The 19,817-nt window shown below is 35.9% G+C and overlaps 1 protein-coding gene across 1 annotated transcript; it reads right to left on the bottom strand.

The window, feature by feature from the left end:
* Positions 1–10,566: 10,566 nt before the first annotated feature.
* Positions 10,567–11,505, bottom strand: LOC118664308 (olfactory receptor 4N4-like). The gene has a single exon (XM_036324284.1). It carries the CDS (start codon positions 11,491–11,493, stop codon positions 10,567–10,569), a length of 927 nt encoding a protein of 308 aa, XP_036180177.1. The 5' UTR covers positions 11,494–11,505.
* Between the last annotated feature and the right edge of the window lie 8,312 nt (positions 11,506–19,817).

Below are 19,817 nucleotides of genomic sequence, written 5' to 3'. Positions count from 1 at the left end.
CCAGGTGATCACTTCATAAGTTAAATCAATGTCTAGCCCCTATGTTGCACACATGAAACTAATATATTGTATTCCAACTGTTACTGAAAAAATAAATTTTAAAAATAAGTAAATAAAAAAGCAAGTAAATAAATAAATAAGAGGCAGCTCTATTGAATGGAAAGATTTGCCACTAGATCTTTTCTCAATGTCTTTAGAGTAAACCTTTAGTAATGGTAGCTGCATAAATCTGAGCAATTAATAGAAGAAATTGTGGCAATGCATTAAAGCTTTGATGTAAAATTACCAATGCAGCCAGCTGTTTGTCCATAAAGTTTTTCTCAGTTTCACAACTTTCTCTCTAACTGCCAAAGTTCTATGTTGATCAATAATAGAACCATAGGCAATAGAAGAAACACAAACATATTGAGTGAAAATTCAGAGATCTGGGCTAATCTGCAAAACTATAAAATCTGTTAAATTTTTCTCTGGAGCCTTTAGCCTACCCTGTCTGCACCTTCCTCCCTTCCATCTGTACTTTACAAAGAAAATAAAACATGTCAGTATTTGTATGCTCCTTGGTTTTAACACCAGACATCAACTCTCTGAAGCCTATTGATACTTTACTTAATTGTGATAATAGAATGGGAGTTTTGTCCACCATTAAAGTAATTCTAAGGAATCAATAGCAGACAGAGATCTACTTGGGGAAGGGGAGTTGAGAATGCCACACTACTAAATTTTAGACCTTAGCCTCTGGCTCTACCTCCTGAAACTCTCACCTCTATTGCATTGCATTCCAATGCAGCCAGTAGAAAAGTTGCAATCTTCTTATATTGTCTTCTCCTTCTTGTTTCAAGTCTCCTTCTGAAAATTCGAGTCTCCAAAAGTTTTATATAATTCTCACAAAATAGCCATCCTCCCATCCTGATGAAACATTAACTGACCATTCTTGTCATTGTTCATAAATATTTATTCTCACATAGGGGAACTTAGATTTTGAAATCTCCTTTACCTCTTTAAGATGCAGTGGAGAAAGTTCTTTGGAGAATTGAGACTACCACTACTATACTGAATACCTCCAAAGGGAGTTATTAGAATGTCAACTAAATTAGACAATTTTAGACCTTAGCCTCTGGCAATACCTCCTGAAACTCTCACCTCTGGCTATACCTCCTGAAACTCTCAATAATATTGAGTGCAACATATTTTAAAAATCAAAGTTAATGTAAAAATTATAAACCCATTATCAAATTTTTTCAAATGAAGACATCAACATGGCAGATTTTTCCTTTTCCCTCAGGTTCCAACATGGCTCAGCATGACACTATTACTGATCCTGCCTTTATTTAAAATTTGGCATTTATGCCCAGTCAGTGTGGCTCAGTGGTCGAGCATTGACCCATGAACCAGGAGCTTATGGTTTGATTCCCAGTCAGGGCACATGCCCAGGTTGCAGGATCAATCCCTGTAGAGGGCATGCAGGAGGCAACTGATCAATGATTCTCTGTGATCATTGATATTTCTCTCTCTCCCTCTTCCTTCCTCTCTCTGAAATGGATAAAAATATATTTTAAAAAATTAAAAATAGCCATAACCAGTTTGGCTCAGTGGATAGAGTGTCGGCCTGCGGACTGAAAGGTCCCAGGTTCGATTATGGTCAAGGGAATGTACCTTGGTTGCCGGCACATCTCCAGTAGGGAGTGTGCAGGAGGCAGCTGATCGATGTTTCTCTCTCATCGATGTTTCTAACTCTCTATCTCTCTCCCTTCCTATCTGTAAAAAATTAATAAAATATATTTTTAAAAAATTAAAAATATTCTTTTAAAAAGTGAAAAAAGCAAACATATTGTTTTCTTCCCATTGGAAAATGAAATGTTTAAAAATGGTATTTATTTTGTTCATCATGGATTTTTAAAAATTAATTTTAATCTTTTAATGTTGACCCTAAAAACAAGTAATGTGGCCCAGTCAGTAATGCATGTGTAAGATTCAGGAGATGGAATATAAATAATGCTCATGATGATTTTCAAGGCATAATTCTTCTTAAAGAAAATGGAATATTAAAAACTTCAATTAATATTTGAAAGAAGGAAGAGAAATGCAAAGGAACAAAGAAGAGATGGGATAAACAGGAAACAAAAATTAATGTGGACATAAACTCAAATATGAACAATTATGTATTTTACATAAGTATTTTGCAAAAATATAAATTTTTATCTTCTTTTAAATCCTTTGTACTATTGTTGTCACATATTTAACTTCTACATTAGTTATAAGTCTCATGGTACTTTATTATTTTTAATTTAAGCAGTAAATTATCTTCATAAGTAAAGATAAAGATAGACTTTTTTCCATATTTACATACTTACTACCACTTCCATATCTTTTCATTTCTGCCCATAAAATCAGATTTCCATCTGGTATATTTTCCCACCAGCATTAAGAATTTCCTTTAACACAATTCTTGTGTAGGTCTACTCACAATGAATTTTCTCTCAGCTTTATGAATATTAAAATGCCTGCTGCACTTTATTAAAAAATATATCTTTGTTGTCAAAAGTATTATAGAATTCCCCTTCCCCCTCACCCGCCATTGACCACCTCCACCCAGCTCCAGGCCTTCTCCACATGTCTGTCCATGGGCTATGCATATCTATATACATAAAACCCTAAGCGACTGTTCGACCATTTGACCATTCAACCAGTAGCTATGATGCACACTGACCACCGGGGGCAGACACTCAACACACAGGCATGGAAACATGGAACAGAATGATGAATCTCAAAGGGAAGGGAGGAGGAGGAGGGTGGGAAAAGATTAACCAAAGATCTTATATTCATACTAGAGTCCTTGTGCACAGATTCATGCACTAGTGGGGTCCCTTGGCCTGGCCTGCAGGGATCAGCTGAATCCGTGCACCAGGCCTCCGACATCCCCTGAGGGGTCCTGGATTGTGAGAAGGCGCAAACCAGGCCGAGGGACCCCACTGGTGCATGAATCCATGCACCGGGCCTCTAGTATGCATATAAGTCCTTTGGTTAGTCTCTTCCCCGCTCCTTCTCCCCCGCCCTCTGAAATATGTCAGTCCTCTACAACCTTCAATGTCTCTGGATTTATTTTGTTGGTCAGTTTATTTTGTTCATTAGATTCCACATATAAGTGAGATCATATGATATTTGTTTTTCACTGACTGGCTTATTTCTCTTAGCATAATACTCTCTAGGTCCATCCATGTTGTCTCAAAGGGTAAGAGATCCTTCTTTTTTACAGTTTTCCATGGTGTAAGTGTACCAGTTTATTTATCCATTCATCTACTGATGGGCACTTGGGCTGTTTCCAGACCTTAGCTATTATAAAATAATGCTCCTATGAACATAAAGGTGCCTATATTCTTTCTGATTGGTATTTAAGACTTCGTAGGATATATTCCTAGGAGTGGGAGCACTGGGTCAAATGACAGTTCAATTTTTAATTTTTTGATGAAAATCCACACTGTTTTCCATAGTGGTTATACCACTCTGCATTCCCACCAGCAGTGTACTAGGGTTCCTTTTTCTCCACATCCTCACCTGCACTTGTTTCTTGATTTATTAATGGTAGTCATTCTGGCAGGTGTGAGGTGGTACCTCATTGTTATTTTAATTTGTATCTCCCTGATAATTAGTGATGTTGAGCATTTTTTTCATGTCTATTGGCTATTGGTATGTCCTCTTTGAAGAAGTGCCTATTCAGGTCCTCTGCCTGTTTTTTGATTGGGTTGTTTGTCTTCCTTTTGTTGAGTTGTATTAGTACTTTATACATTTTGGAAATTAATCCCTTATCAGTTGTATCATTGGCAAATATGTTCTCCCATACAGTGGGTTCCACTTTCATTTTGATGCTGATTTCTTTTGCTGTGCAGAAGCTTTTTAGTGTTATGTAGTCCCATTTGTTTATTTTTTCCTTTGTTTCTCTAGCCCTAGGACTGTGGTTGGCAAACTGCGGCTCACGAGCCACATGCAGCTCTTTGGCCCCTTGAGTGTGGCTCTTCCTAAGCCTTAGGAGTACCCTAATTAAGTTAATAACAATGTACCTACCTATATAGTTTAAGTTTAAAAAATTTGGCTCTCAAAAAATATTTCAATCAGTGTACTGTTGATATTTAGCTCTGTTGACTAATGAGTTTGCCGACCACTGCCCTAGGAGATGTATCTGTGAAAAGTCTGATATGTGAGATGTCTAATACTGTGCTACCTATGTGTTTTTCTATGATTTTTATGGTTTCTACACTTACATTAAGTCTTTTATTCATTTTGAGTGTATGGTGTAATTTGGTAGTCTAGTTTCATTATTTTGCATGTATCTTTCCAATCTTCCCAACACTATTAATTGAAGAGACTGTCTTTACTCCATTTTCAAATATTAATTGAGCACAAATGCTTGGGTTGATTTCTGGGGTATCTTTTCTGTTCCATTGATCTATATGCCCGTTCTTGTGTCAGTACCAGGCTGTTTTGATTATAGCACTTTATAGTATAGTTTGCTATCCAGTATTGTGATCCCTTCAACTTTGTTCTTTTTTTTTTTCTCTCTCAAGATTGCTGCAGTTATCCAGGGTCATTGTTGGTTCCATATGAATTTTTGGAGTGTTTGTTTTAGATCTGTGAAATATGCCATTGGTATTTTAATAGGGATTGAATTGATCTATAGATTGCTTTGGGTAGTATGGCCATTTTAATCATATTAATTCTACCAATCCATGAACACAGTATATTTTTCCACTTGTTTATATATTCTATCTCTTTTTTTCAATGTCCTGTAGGTTTCTGAGTATAGGTTTTTTTTTTATCTCCTTGGTTAAATTTATTCCTAAATATGTTAATTTTTTTGTTACTGCAATGGTAAATGAGATTATTTTTTAGTTTCTCTTTCTGAAAGTTCATTATTGGTGTATAAAAATGCCACCCATTTCTGGGTGTTAATTTTGTATCTTGCTATGTTGCCAAATTCATTTATTAAATTTAGGGTGGGTTTTTTTTGGTGGAGTCTTTAGGATTTTCTATGTATATTATTATGTCATCTGTGAAGAATGACAGTTTTACTTCCTCCTTTCCAAATTGAATGCCTTTTATTTTTATTTCTTGTCTGATTGCTGTGGATAAGACTTCCAGTACTATGTTGAATAAGAGTGGTGAAAGCAGACATCCTGTCTTGTTCCTGTTCTTAGGGTGAACGCTTTTAGGCTTTGTCCATTGAATATTATGTTGGTTGTAGGTTTGTCATATATGGCCTTTATTATGTTGAGGTATGATCGCTCTATTCCCACTTTTCTGAGAGCTTTTATAAAAAAACTAGAGGCCTGGTACACGAACTCATGCACCAGTAGGGTCCCTCAGCCTGCAGGATCAGGCTGAAACTGGCTCTCTGACATCCCCTGAGGAGTTCCGGATTGCGAGAAGGCACAGGCCAGACTGAGGGACCCCACCAGTGCACAATCAGGGCCACGGAGGGACGCAGGAGGTTGGCCAGCCAGGGAGGGACCATCAGAGGGCTCCAGGGCGTGTTTGGCCTGTCTCACTCAGTCCAGATTGGCCAGATCCCAGCAGCAAGCTAACCTACTGGTTGGAGCATCTGCCCCCTGGTGGTCAGTGCATGTCATAGCGACTGGTTGACCGGTTGACTGTCTGCCACCTGGTGGTCAGTGCATGTCACAGCGAGTAGTTGAGCGGCCTTAGCATATTATTAGCATATTATACTTTGATTGGTTGAACGAAGGACCAGACTACCAGACACTTAGCATATTAGGCTTTTATTATATAGGATGGATGTTGGATTTTGTCAAATACCTTTTCTGTATCTATTAATATGATCATGTAATTTTTGTTTTTCAATTTATTTATATGATGTATTGCATTTATTGATTTGTGAATTGTATCAGCCTTGCATCCCTGGAATAAATCCCATTTGGTCATGATGTATAATCTTTTTAATATATTGCAGATCCAATTTGCTAATATTTTTTTGAGGATTTTTGCATCTATGTTCATTGGAGATATTGGTCTGTAATTCACAGTCTTTGTAGTGTCTTTATCTGGTTTATAGATTAGTATAACGCTGGCATTGTAAAAAGAGCTTGGAAGTGCTCCTTCCTCTTGGATTTTTTGGAATAGTTTGAGGAGAATAGGTGTTAGTTCTTCTTTGAACGTTTGGTAAAATTCTCCTGTAAACCCATCCAGTCCAGAACTTTTATTTGCTGGAAGTTTTTAAATTACTGCTTCAATTTCATCAGTTGTTATTGGCCTACTCAGGTTTTCTGATTCTTCCTGATTGAGTTTTGGAAGATTGTCTTTTTCCAGAAAATTTATCCATTTTTTCCAGGTTGTTCAGCTTGTTGGTATATAGTAGTTCATAATATTTTCTTACAATCCTATGTATTTCTGTGTTGTCAGTTGCTTCTTCACATTTTTCATTTCTGACTTAATTTATTTGGATCCTCTCCCTTCATTTCTTGATGAGTCTGGCTAAAGATTCATCAATCTTGTTTATCCTTTCAACCAGCTCGTTTAACCAGCTCTTGGATTCATTGATCTTTTGTATTTTTTTTTTTTTATCTCTATGTCACTTATTTCTGCTGTGATCTTTATTATTTCCTTCCTTCTACTTATTCTGGGCTTTTCTTGTTGTTCTCTTTCTAATCCTTTCTAATAAACTGCCATGTTCGATAGTTTATTAGAGCTTTTTCTTATTTCTTGAAGTAGGCTTGTAATGTTCTGAACTGCCCTCTTAGGCTGCTTTTGCTGTGTTCCATAAATTTAGGGTTGTCATGTGTTTATTTTTGTTTATTGTCAGGAAGTATTTTATTTCTTCCTTGATTTCATTGGTAACCCATTCATTGTTTAATATAATTTTTTAAATTTTGTTTTCACTGGATGTAGAATTCTAGCTTGACATTTGTTTTTCTTTAATAATTTTTAAAATGTAATTTCATTGACATGGTTTCCATTGTTTCTGATTTAAAAAATCAACCACCGTTCTTATTGCCATAGCTCTTAACTGTCTTTTTATCTTATGGCTACTTTTAAAAGTTTTTTCTTTTTTTTTTTTTAAATATATTTTATTGATTTTTTACAGAGAGGAAGGGAGAGAGAGATAGAGAGTTAGAAACATCGATGAGAGAGAAACATCGATCAGCTGCCTCCTGCACATCCCCCACTGGGGATATGCCCACAACCCAGGTACATGCCCTTGACCGGAATCGAACCTGGGACCCCTCAGTCCGCAGGCCAACGCTCTATCCACTGAGCCAAACCGGTTTCGGCTAAAAGTTTTTTCTTAGTCATGGTCTTATTTGTATTTATATTGCTTGGATTATCCTCAGTTTCCTGGATATTTGGGTTAATGTTTTTATGAAATTTGGTGAAATTCTTGGCAGTTATATTGTTATTCTCTTTGTTACCTTCTTTCCTCTTCTTAGTTAATTATTTGATATTGCCCCAAAGTATATTAACACTATTCATGTTTTTTAATCTTTTCTTTCTGCCCTTCACTTTGGGTTATTTTTAAAAACCTATCTTCAAAATCATTAGTCATTTTATCTGTAGTCTCCAAAATGTTGTTCAACTAATCTAAGGAACTTCTTTTGATTTCAAATATTGTTCTCTTCAGTTATACCATATTCATTTATATTTAGGGTTTGCACTTCTGTCCTGAAATCCTCATCTCTTTATATATTATATATATTTATAATACTTTTCAAAAGGCTTTGTCTGATAATTCCATTATATGGTTCAACTGATAGTCTTTGTCTACAACATTTTTCTATTAATTATGAGAGAGTCTTCCCTGTTTTATTTTCGTGGCATAGCTTCTAATTTTTTAAATTATATTCTTCACACAATAATTTAGTGGAAGATAAAGAAATATATTTACTTTATTTTGCTTCGTTTTTCACATAGTTAAATACCCTTCTTCTGTCCTGAAATTAAAATGCTAATCTAATCATTAGAATTCCTTCACACTCTAATTGAGCTGAGGCTTGGAATCATCTTAATTATATTAAATTTAGCTCAGATTAGTTTTATCTTCAACATCTGCCAAGTGCCACCAAGGAACTAATATCTTTGATTTTGTCAGTATTTGCAGCTGGGAGGGATTTCAGTCACAATTTAGATGATTTTGTTTCCCTTAGGATTCAACTCTGTAGACATCAACATTGAAGCACTGCAATAATGTCCAAGAATGTGCAAATCCCCTCTGGTTTTCATTTCTTCCTCCACTGCCCCTTTACTGAGCAAATCACTGATAAAGATGTCTGGGGGCAAGAATTTATAAGTGAGCTGTTTATTCTTGTGTTTGAAACTTTTTAAGATTCTAATCTGGCTAAATCCCACGTGTCATTAAAATTCAGCTTGTTTTTTTCTCATTCCTAAAAAAATATCTCAATCGATGGCAGGATCACTTTTCCATCTGCCAATATCCAGACTAGATAATTTCCTGCTGATATGGAAGCTGCCATGGATCTCTGTTCATCTATACAGACCTTGTCTCTCTATGGAGCTCAAGACAATAAGGCTTCCTTGCTTCATTCACTCTTTGATAGTCTTATAAAAAAGTACAATTTTGATTTTGTGCTTCTCTTTTTAAAAAAAAAATTTATTGAATTCAGAGAAGAAGGGAGAGGGAGAGAGAGATAGAAAAATCAATAATGAGAATCACTGATTGTCTGCCTCCTGCACACCCCCTACAGGGGATCAAGCCTGCAACCGGGGCATGTGCCCTTCACCGGGATCGAACCTGGGACCCTTCCTTCCACAGGCTGATGCTCTATCCACTGAGTCAAACCAGCTAGGACAATTTTGTAGTTTTCTAATTGTTGCTAACACATGAGCAACATTCTTCTACAAACTTACCAGAATCAGTGACCTTTATTCTCATGGTTGGTTTTTGAGAATAAAATTGTTTTTATTTTTATATTTACAAACCTTTCCATTTTTCCTTCATTAATTCATTATTAGTTTTGATTGCACATATTTCCTTCTGAGCATGTATCTACTTCATATTCACTTATAAAGCATTAAGTGAATTAACTTCTTATCATTTATATTAATTTTCGTAGTTAATGGGGTTTTTAATTTTAATTCTTATGTATGGACGCCTCCTTGTACCATCCTGTGGTAGGAAATGAACATTCAATTCCATTTCCATTCAAACCTCTATAATTGTGCAGATATTAATCCACACATCCATATGTGGTGGGCAGAATTTTATCACTTTTTTACCTTAGCCTACACATATATTTTTTAACATGTCAACTGTAACTGTTTTTCATTTTTTATTTTTATATTATACTTCACTGAACTTTCTCATTTATAAGATTATAAATCTACCAATGGACACAGACACCAGAGGGGTGAGGGCATGAGTGGGGCAAGAGTGGACAATGGGAGATAAGGACACATATGTAATACCTTAATCAATAATGAAAAAGAAAAAATATTATAAATCTATAACCCTATATTTACCACTATTTTTTGCCTTGTTTAGTTTTCCAAAGAAGCTGTGAACATATGAACCTTTGTATCTAAGGTTCATATCAAATGTTTTCATGTGAAACTTGAATTTAGAAAAAAATTAATTGGAAAGAGGCAATAACATGAAAGGCATATCATGCTCCTGATCCCAGACCACAGCTAAGTGGTATGTTCCTTCAGTCAGGAGCTAGCAAAGTGGCGTCTTGTTTTCCCAGCCTCCTATCTATTGTAGGTATAGATCACTGGGCAGCTTAGTTGTTTTATTGGCAGTTATGTGTATTTTTTGGCAATTACGTCTGGGTGCCCAGCATAGAGAGTGATTTTCTACCTCTTAAAACAATTTCTATATACCTAATTTCCTGCATTAAACCCTATTGTAGTAAAAACTAGTTTGATTTATGTAATCTCCAATAGAATCTGTAGTACTAATTAACTATCACTATCATAATCAGAGTGAAATTAATTAAGGACAAGTTTTAACATCCAGGGAGTATTTGTAAAAACCCACTAGTAATAATCCTGAAGCTCTAAAAAAATTAATAAAATCAATGTCATAGTATTTTTCCATAAAATCAATAATCTTTGTATCTTATCCCTCTACTAAATTTGAGCAGAGGGGAGGAAAATATATATAGAAAAAACATATATAGGTCTGCAAATAATATTTTGTTCTTACTGATGTTTTTCAGCTTATTGATCTCTGTCCAGAATCTAATGTTGCTCAGTCTAAACCAATGAAAAGATCATTGTGAATGAGTGACTTCTTGCCTAAAATATTAAGATGAACTCTTACTGCAATTAGAATAGAATAAAACTTCTTATCTTATCCTAAAAGGCCTTTGTGATTTGATCCTTATAGTCCGATAAAATTTAACTCCTCTATCACCCTTTATACATCAACCACTCTGGTGTTTCTTTTATAGTCTTCAAACACATCATGTTTTTTCATAACTTTCCCTCATTGCCCATAATAATACCTGACAAATGGGAGGGAATCAATGAAAAATTATATTTATTAAATTAATAAATAATGTACAGCCAACTTCCCCTGTTCTGACTTATTATACAATCCATTCAGCAGACCACATATTGACTCAATAACCTCCTCATGGCAGATTTCACTTCCTGATTGCGAAAGGTATAAATCACAGGATTCAACAAAGGAATGATCACTGTATGAAAAAAGGAAACCACCTTATCCACTGGTAAGGTCCTAAAGGGGCGAGTGTAGATGAAGATGGCAGGTCCAAACATGATAAGTATAATAATGACATGAGTAGTACAAGTGGACAGGGCTTTGTTCTTCCCCTCAGTGGACGACCGATGGACCCGACAGATGATGACTGCATAGGAGGCCAGAAGGCCCAGGAAGCACAGGAGGGTGAGCAGGCCACTGTTGAAGACCATCAGGAGCTCCACCACAAAGGTGTCTGTGCAGGCCAGCTTGATGACCTGCGGCACATCGCAGAAAAAGTTATCCAGTTGGTTTGGGCCACAGAAGGGCAAGCGGAGGATGAGGGCCACCTGAATGATGGAGTGGACAAAGCCTCCTAGCCACAGAGCCAACAGCAAGGCATAGCAGGCTCGGGGGTTCATGACAGTTGAATAGTGTAAAGGACGGCAGATGGCGATGTAGCGGTCAAGGGCCATCACAACAAGGAGTAGCCCTTCCCCTCCTCCAAGGAAGTGCAAGAAAAAGAGCTGAGTGATGCAGTCCCTGTAGGAGATTACCTTCTTCTCAGAGAGGAAGTCCACCAGCATCCTGGGAGCCACAATGAAGGAGTAGGATACATCCAGGAATGCCAAGTTACCCAGGAAGAAGTAGAGGGGGGCTGTGAGGCCAGGGTCTGATCTGATGGTGAGAATGATGAGGAAATTTCCAGGGAGGATGATGAGGTAGAAAATTAAAACTAGCACAAAGACCAGCAGCTGAATATTTTGAGACTGGGTCAGACCAAGGAGGATGAATTCTTTCACCACTGTGCTATTTTCTATCTCCATTTCCTCTGCCTACAGAACATCAAGGAGTAGAGTTTAGTTCCATCGTTTTCATCTAGGTCATACTTCTTCTATAACTAACATCAGTGGATGCCACATCTATATGATGTCCTCATTTTCCCAGAACCTAAGACATATTTTTCCCTTTATTTGTTTACATTATTTAACTTCAAGAGTGTGGTCTTGAAGCCACACTCTTTTTCTGCTTCAGTCCTATGCTTCTATTTATGTTCCCTCATTTGGGAGTCTGGAATGCCTCTGTCCAGGATTGATTATTTGCATTAAGCAAATGAAAATTTTTCTGATTGAGAAAAACGTAACCACAATTATTAAGTTCTTTAGGTTTCTTTTATTTAAATGGTGGTGAAGTGGAGATTGACAGCAAAGAGAAATGACAGAGCTTTTTAAGGTGACAGATTTGTTCTATACCTTAATTATAATGGCACAAGTCTCTATTTGCCAAAATTTATTGAACTATTAAACTATACAGATATTTGAACATTTAGTCAATTTGAATTATACCTTAGGAATACCTACCTAAAAAGCTAGAAAAAAAACCCAAACCTGTATTTACCTGAAATATTTCATTTTTCTCTATAGAACATCAGCCTTTCAACTTAATCTACATAAAAAGAATCTGGACATCTGTAATATTTTCAACAATAAAGATAAATCTTTAAAAAAATAATCCTGATTATTCTGGAGAAATTAAAATCTGAGGCTCACCTGTACAGGGGTCTCCATATTGAGAATGTGCTCACCCAACAAACATTAAAGGTTACTGGTATGAAAACAATAATAGTAAAATTTCTATACATATATTGTTATATCCCATTATTTAAAGTTTATTTTTAGAAAGTTCTACAGTTTATATAGAAAAAATCAATATAATTGAATATAAAATATACAAATTATATATATATATGTGTATATATATATATATATATATTGCTAGTGCACACTCAAAATGGCTTATTATTGAGATAAAAATTTTAAAAGGTTGACAACTCAAACTAGAACAAAATATAAAACAATATTTCTCATGCTTTCAGTTACATGGTACACTTGGGGTTTTTTTGTTTGTTTTTTTAAATATATTTTATTGATTTTTTTACAGAGAGGAAAAGAGAGGGATAGAGAGTTGGAAACATCAATGAAAGAGAAACATCGATCAGCTGCCTCCTGCACACTCCCTACTGGGTATGTGCCCTCAACCAAGGTACATGCCCTTGACCAGAATTGAACCTGGGACCCTTGAGTCTGCAGGCCGATGCTCTATCCACTGAGCCAAACCAGTTAGGGCAGCACACTTGTTTTTAAATCGTGTTGTGGAACATGGAGTGTAGAGAGGAGGGAAAATAAGGTTCCACTCACTAATTGCAAGGGGAGACAGAATAAAAGAGAAGAGATGGAAAGAAGGAAAAGAAAAACAGAAAAGTCTCAAATCAAAAAAATATTTACAATAACACATATTTAAAACAAAAATATCTGCTTTGTGTATGTTTAAATCTAAATATATTAATAGTAGAGGTTTTCTTGTATAGTCAAAATTAGGAATTATAAAAAACATATTTTACATCACAAAGGCACATATATGTGAGTACAAATTTATGTGCACACACATGCATATACCTATACACCAGCACACGCATTGCTTCCTAAGCAAAACTGAAGCATGAAAATTTACAAATGGAACCATCCAAATTAGCTTTTTTGTTCCCTTCATCCTCCACCCCCCCCCATTTCCTTCCTTCCTTCCTTCTTTCCTTAGGCATTTATTGGCTTTGATATTTATCATTTCTTCCATGTATAAAACTTGCTGTTAGATAAGTATCAGGAATCCCTCTGAACTTACTCCTAAGTATTGTTCATCTTGAAAACTATTATACTGTTAGTTTTTGCACACTCTTGCAAACATTGAGACTGTCCTTAGAACATAGAAGAAACCTTTAAATACCTCTAAGATTAAAAGTTGCAGACTCTTCCACTGTGCTTTGTGTTTTATTTCTTATGTATTTCTGTTCTATTTCTTTTTCCACATTATTTAACGGTCAAACAGTTAAATAACTCACTCTTTAACAGATGGGCTTCATTACCATCTAACATCCCTCGCTTCTTTCAGTTTATATATGATATATAAACTTAAGGCCAAGTATTACATCCCCAAGACAATTGGTATTTTTATAAGGGCTTTATAAAAGTCATTCTAACTATTAAGAGGAACTAGAGCTATACTACTAAAAAAACAGATAAAAGGCGCTGTTATATTGTTGAATTCAGATTTCATATTGTGGTCTCTTTCTCCTGTCATTCTGATCATTTCATTTCAAGACAGCAGATGTCCCACCCAAAGAGTTGTATATGTTTCCATTTGTTTCTTCTCTTTGTTCCTTATAAATATGAAGAATGACAAAAGCATTTACCTCTCTAGCAATGTCACCAGATAGGAACCAAGCCCAGAGCAGGTCTGCTTCAGGCCAGCCTGTAGAATGTGGCTTCTTGACTTTGTGCAGGAAATAGTTCATAATATGAGTCCAGGTGGTTTTGAGAGTATATTTATTAAAGTTGGGGATAGTAAAACTAAGGAAGGACTTAGGGTAGAAGAAGCAACAGGAGAGAGCCTAGGAAGTGCTTTGCGTTGGCTCCCTGGAAACCTTATAGGAAAGAAGCCAAGGCTGGGCTGTTTTGGCTCACTGGAAAATCAGAGAAAAGGGGGGCCTTGGAAAAAGGTTCAAGGGGGTAGCCTGGGACAAGCTGCCTCTCGCCGATCCCCTGATTGCAAGTCTCATGGGGATCTTTAGAGTTTAGGAGAAGAAAAATAAAAAGTTCATGCCTTTAGAGAAACATCGATCAGACTGTCAAACCTCAGAGGGAAGGTGGGGGGTGGGGGTAAGGGAGAGAGATCAACCAAAGGACTTATATGCATGCATATAGGCCTAACCAATGGACACAGATAACAGGGGGGAGAGGGTATGAGTGGGGGGTGGGTGGGTAATGTGGGGATAAGGACACATATGTAATAACTTAATCAATAAATTTTTAAAAAAATAAAATACAATATAACCAACATTTAAAAAAAAAAAAAAAAGTTCATGCCTGAGAACAGGCATGGGCATGCCCCAGAGCAAGCCTGTGCTGGTATCCTTTGTCTTGAGGGTTTTTATCTTTCTTCTGCAGGCAAGAATCTTAGGGGAGGGTTTCAGCAGAATATTCATTAGCTTTCCAAGATCGTTTCCAATATGCTGATGCATCCAAAGGAGCATATAGGGGCTTTTTGGATTGTTCTTGGGTTGGCTTTACTGTTTTACTTTTATCTTGGGTCTGTCTGGCTCTAATTGGGTTTTTGTTATTTGTTTCCCTGACTTCATCTTCTTGGGTTTGGCTGGCACAAATGACATTAATTGGGTCTCTGTCCTCTATCTCCCTGACCAGGGTGATTAAAGCTATGTATTCTCTGGTTAGGGAGGACAAGAATAAACTATTTGCTCTCAAGTGTGTTAGGGAAGATAAGGTATTGTGATTCACTAGCTGGCTGTAAATTGGTCAAATTGTTTGACCTTGTTTAATTATCTAGTGCCAGTTTCCCTATTCCACTCACCTAGGATTTTTCCTAGCTTCTATCTATCCTGCCCCAACAATCTAACACCACTCTCACACAGCAGACATCACCTTCTAATGGAAGGGACAATTGCTAGTTATTCCTACCTTTGCTCTTAAATATCTTTTTTTCACAGAGGGGCCTCTTACCTTTTGAAATACACAACCAATTTGTGATGCAACGAAGAATGTGCTTTGGGAATTTGAAGACTAACAAAGCTATAGAACACTTTCAATGGGAATTATTGGAATACCAACAAGATATAGTAAAAAAAAAAAAATTAGACTAGCGATCTGTTAGGTACAAATATACAAATATATATTAGTTAAAAGACACCATGTCACTTGGGGTTCTAAAATCAACATTCCATCAGTGACTGAGATAATGGAATATCAAGCATGTTTGCTAGTATTAGGTCTGAGTAAGTGGACTGCTAAAGGAATTGATTTATGTTTTACACAGCAATTCAAAAAGAGAAAAAAATAGTATAATTAAAAGGAAATCATTGATATGTTAAGAATGAAAATAAAGTGGTAAAGTAGGTAGTAAATATGTTAGATTCGACATATTACTGGTGAAGAGATAGGCAAAAAGAATTTAAATGATGCTCACAAAGACTTCTTTACATAATCCTTCTTAGGAAAAAAGAACTGCATGTTGTAAGACTGACACTTCCTGTAGGGGAGATGTCCTCCTAATAGACCCTATTGCAGTCTTGGTATTTGTGTCTTTCATTTTAGGATAATTGCCTCCTTTGTTCTGCTAGAACAATTATGAGGAACTACTTCTTATTTAATTAAATCATTTTAAACAGAAGAAAATTATTTAAGAATCGTGTAGCAGAAGGAAACATAATTTAAATTTTAGTAGATTTCATTTTGTTTTAAAGAGGTTTTCTAACTAAAAAGTAAATGTTTGACATAAAATTTTAAAAATACATATAATGCATAATAAAATATATTTCATCCAAATTTATGTCCAGTTCAAAGTGAAATGGGAGTAAAAAATGGAAGAGAGAGATAAATATAAAGAGAAATGGGAAATTAAAGAACAGGAACAAATACAGACTATATTAGGAAATTAGGAAATGAACAGGAGAAGACAGGCATAGAAATACATATTCTATAAAATATAAATACAATTAAACTCAATACAAATAAAAGAAACATTTTTATTAAAAAATCAAACCTTGGAGTATGTTGCAATCTTTATTGCCACCAAAATGTAATTTTTGTTCATAATTATAGACATAATCTGGGACCTTGCTCCCTAAAGTTTGCCACAATACTTAAAATTAAAGTTTTCTTCAGAATGAAAACTTTTTATTTCTGCTGGAAAAAATTATCATTTTAGACAATCTTATAAGCTAAAAGCAGCTGTATTGTATGTAGTACTTTCTAATATGGTAGCCATTAACTATATGTGACTATTGAGCACTTGACATTGGCTATGAACAAGGAAATAAATTTCATTTTTTATTTTCTTTCTTTTTTAATTGCAAGTTACATTGGTTAATAAAATAATATATGTTTCAGGTACACAATTCTATAATACACCAACTGTATATTGTATTGTGTGTTCATGACCCCAAATCAAGTCTCCTTGCATCACCATTCATTCTCCCTATACCCTTTTACCTTCACCCAGCCCCTTTCCCTCTGGTAATCACCATGCTGTTTTCTATCTCTATGATATGTTGTTTGTTTTTGTTTAATTCCTTAACCTTTTTCACACTGTTAATTAATTTTAAAAGTCACATGTAGCTACTTTATTAGTATATCTCTAGAATAATACAAGAATCTTACTCACTTAAAATAATAGTTTTTCTAATTTATATGCTATTTTTTCTGTTAACTTTTTTCTATTTTCTTTGTTATGGAGAGTTACTCAAACCAGCAACAGGCTTTGCATAATAAAGAAATAAACTTTTCATGTATAAACCCAATGAAATTTCATGGATTGAAAGAATCAGCATATTACCTACCCAAAGCAATATACAGGGGTGTTTTTGTGTGTGTTTTTTAAAAATATTTATTGTTGAAAGTGTTACATAGTTTCTCTTTTTCCCCCCATTAACCTCTTCCAGCCGGCTCCTGTCCTCCATCCCCCCACCCAGACCCTCACCGTCCCATTGTCTGTGTCCATGGGTCATGCATATATGCATACAAGTTCATTGCTTGATCTCTTCCCACCCATCCTCCCTTGCTTTCCCTCTGAGGTTCAACAGACTGTTCATGCTTCTATGACTCTGAGTCTATTTTTGATCATCAGTTTATTTGGTTCATTAGATTCTGCATATGAGTGAGATCATGTGATATTTATCTTCCTCTGACTGGCTTATTTCCCTCAGCATAATACTCTCCAGGTCCATCCATGCTGTTGCAAATGATAAAAGTTCTTTCTTTTTTAAGCACTATACAGGTTTTTTTAAAATATTTTTTGTCTAAAGTTTTACATATGTCTCCTTTTTCCCCAGTTAACACCCCCCTCCAGCCATTCCCACCGCAGGCAAGCCCCCACAGCCCCAGTGTCTGTGTCCATTGGTTATGCTAATATGCATGCATACAAGTCCTTTGGTTGCTCTCTAAACAGCCCCCCCACCCTACCCCCAGCCCACATCCAGTGCCATTTGTCTCTGGATCTATTCTTGTTCATTAAATTATGTTGATTATTATATCCCACATATGAGTGAGATCATGTGATATTTATCTTTCTCCAGCTGGCTTATTTTGCTTAGCATAATGCTCTCCAGTTCCATCCATGCTGTTGCAAATGCTAAAAGTTCTTTTTTTGTTTTGTTATAGCGGCATAGTATTCCATTGCGTAGATGTACCATTGGTTTTTAATCCACTCATCTGCTGATGGGCACTTAGGCTGTTTCCAGATCTTAGCTATGGTGAATTGTGCTGCTATGAACATAGGGGTGCATATGTCCTTTCTGATTGGTGTTTTGGTTTCTTGGGATATATTCCTAGAAGTGGGATTACTGGGTCGAATGGCAGTTCCATTTTTAACTTTTTGAGGAAACTCCATACTGTTTCCCACAGTGGCTGCACCAGTCTGCATTCCCACCAGCAGTGCACGAGGTTTCCTTTTCCTCCACATGCTCACCAGCACTGGTCATTTGTTGATTTGTTGATGATAGCCATTCTGACAGGTGTGAGATGGTATCTCATTGTTGTTTTGATTTGCATCTCTCAGATGATTAGTGACTTTGAGCATCTTTTCATGTGTCTCTGGGCCTTCTGTATGTCCTCTTTCGAAAAGTGTCTATTTATGTCCTTTGCCCATTTTTTTATTGGATTGTTTATCTTCCTTTTGTTAAGTTGTATGAGTTCTCTATAAATATTGGAGATTAAACCCTTATCTGAAATATCTTTGGCTTTCTTGTTGTTTTGTTGATGGTTTCTTTTGCTATGCAGAAGCTTTTTATTTTGATGTAGTCCCATTTGTTTATTTTTCTCCTTAGTCTCCATTGTCCTGGGACAGTGATGGCGAACCTTTTGAGCTTGGCGTGTCAGCATTTTGAAAAACCCTAACTTAACTCTGGTGCTGTGTCACATATAGAAATTTTTTGATATTTGCAACCATAGTAAAACAAAGACTTGTATTTTTGATATTTATGTTATATATTTAAATGCCATTTAATAAAAAAAAATCAACCAAAAAAATGAGTTCACGTGTCACCTCTGACACACGTGTCATAGGTTTGCCATCACTGCCCGAGGAGCTGTGTCTGTAAAGATATTGCTATGACATATGTCTGCTATTTTGCTGCCTATGGAGTCTTGTAGGATTTTTATGGTTTCCCATGTCACATTTAAGTCCTTTAGGCATTTTGAGTTTGTTTTTGTGTATGGTGTAAGTTGGTGATCTGGTTTCATTTTTTGCATTTATCTGACCAAATTTCCCAGCACCATTTATTGAAGAGACTGTCTTGACTCCATTGTATGCTCTTGCCTCCTTTGTCAAATATTAATTGAGCATAATGGCTTGGATCGATTTCTGGGTTCTCTGTTCTGTTCCATTGGTAAATATGTCTGTTCTTGTGCCAGTACCAGGCAGTTTTGAGAACTGTGGCTTGGTAATATAGCTTGATATCTGGTATTGTGATCCCTCTAACTTTATTCTTCTTTCTCAGGATTGCTGTGGCTATTTGGGGTCTTTTTGAATTCCAGATGAATTTTTGGAGAGTTTCTAGATCTTTGAAGTATGCTGTTGGTATTTCAATGGAGATTGCATTGAATCTGTAGATTTTTGGGGGTAGTATGGGCATTTTAATGATGTTGATTTTACCAATTAATGAACATGGTATGTTCTTCCATTTGTTTATGTATTCCTCTACCTCTTTTTTCAATGTCCTGCAGTTTTCCACATACAGGTCTTTACATCCTTATTTAAGTTTATTCGTAGGTATCTTAATTTTTTGGTGCAGTGGTAAATGAGATTGTTTTTTGTTTGTTTGTTTGTTTCTTTTTCTGTGAGTTCATTATTGGTGTATAAAAAGGCCATAGATTTCTGGGCGTTAATTTTGTCTCCTGCTACATTGCCAAACTTATTAGGTCTAGTCATTTTTGGATGGAGTCTTTGGGGTTTTCTATGTATAGTATCAAGCACTATACAGTTTTAATGCAACCCCCCTCAAAATTTCAGTTGCGTTGTTTAAAGCAAATGATGAAAAAAAAAAAATCCTCAGATTTATATAGAACCACAAAATATCCCAAACAAC

This window comes from Myotis myotis, unplaced genomic scaffold, assembly GCF_014108235.1.
Source record: "Myotis myotis isolate mMyoMyo1 unplaced genomic scaffold, mMyoMyo1.p scaffold_m19_p_1, whole genome shotgun sequence".
Lineage (NCBI taxonomy): Eukaryota > Metazoa > Chordata > Mammalia > Chiroptera > Vespertilionidae > Myotis > Myotis myotis.
This window is presented reverse-complemented; position numbering and strand designations above follow the sequence as displayed.

Excerpts from the sequence above, each read along its gene's own strand:
- LOC118664308 (XM_036324284.1), bottom strand. The coding sequence starts at position 11,493 with ATGGAGATAGAAAATAGCACAGTGGTGAAAGAATTCATCCTCCTTGGT.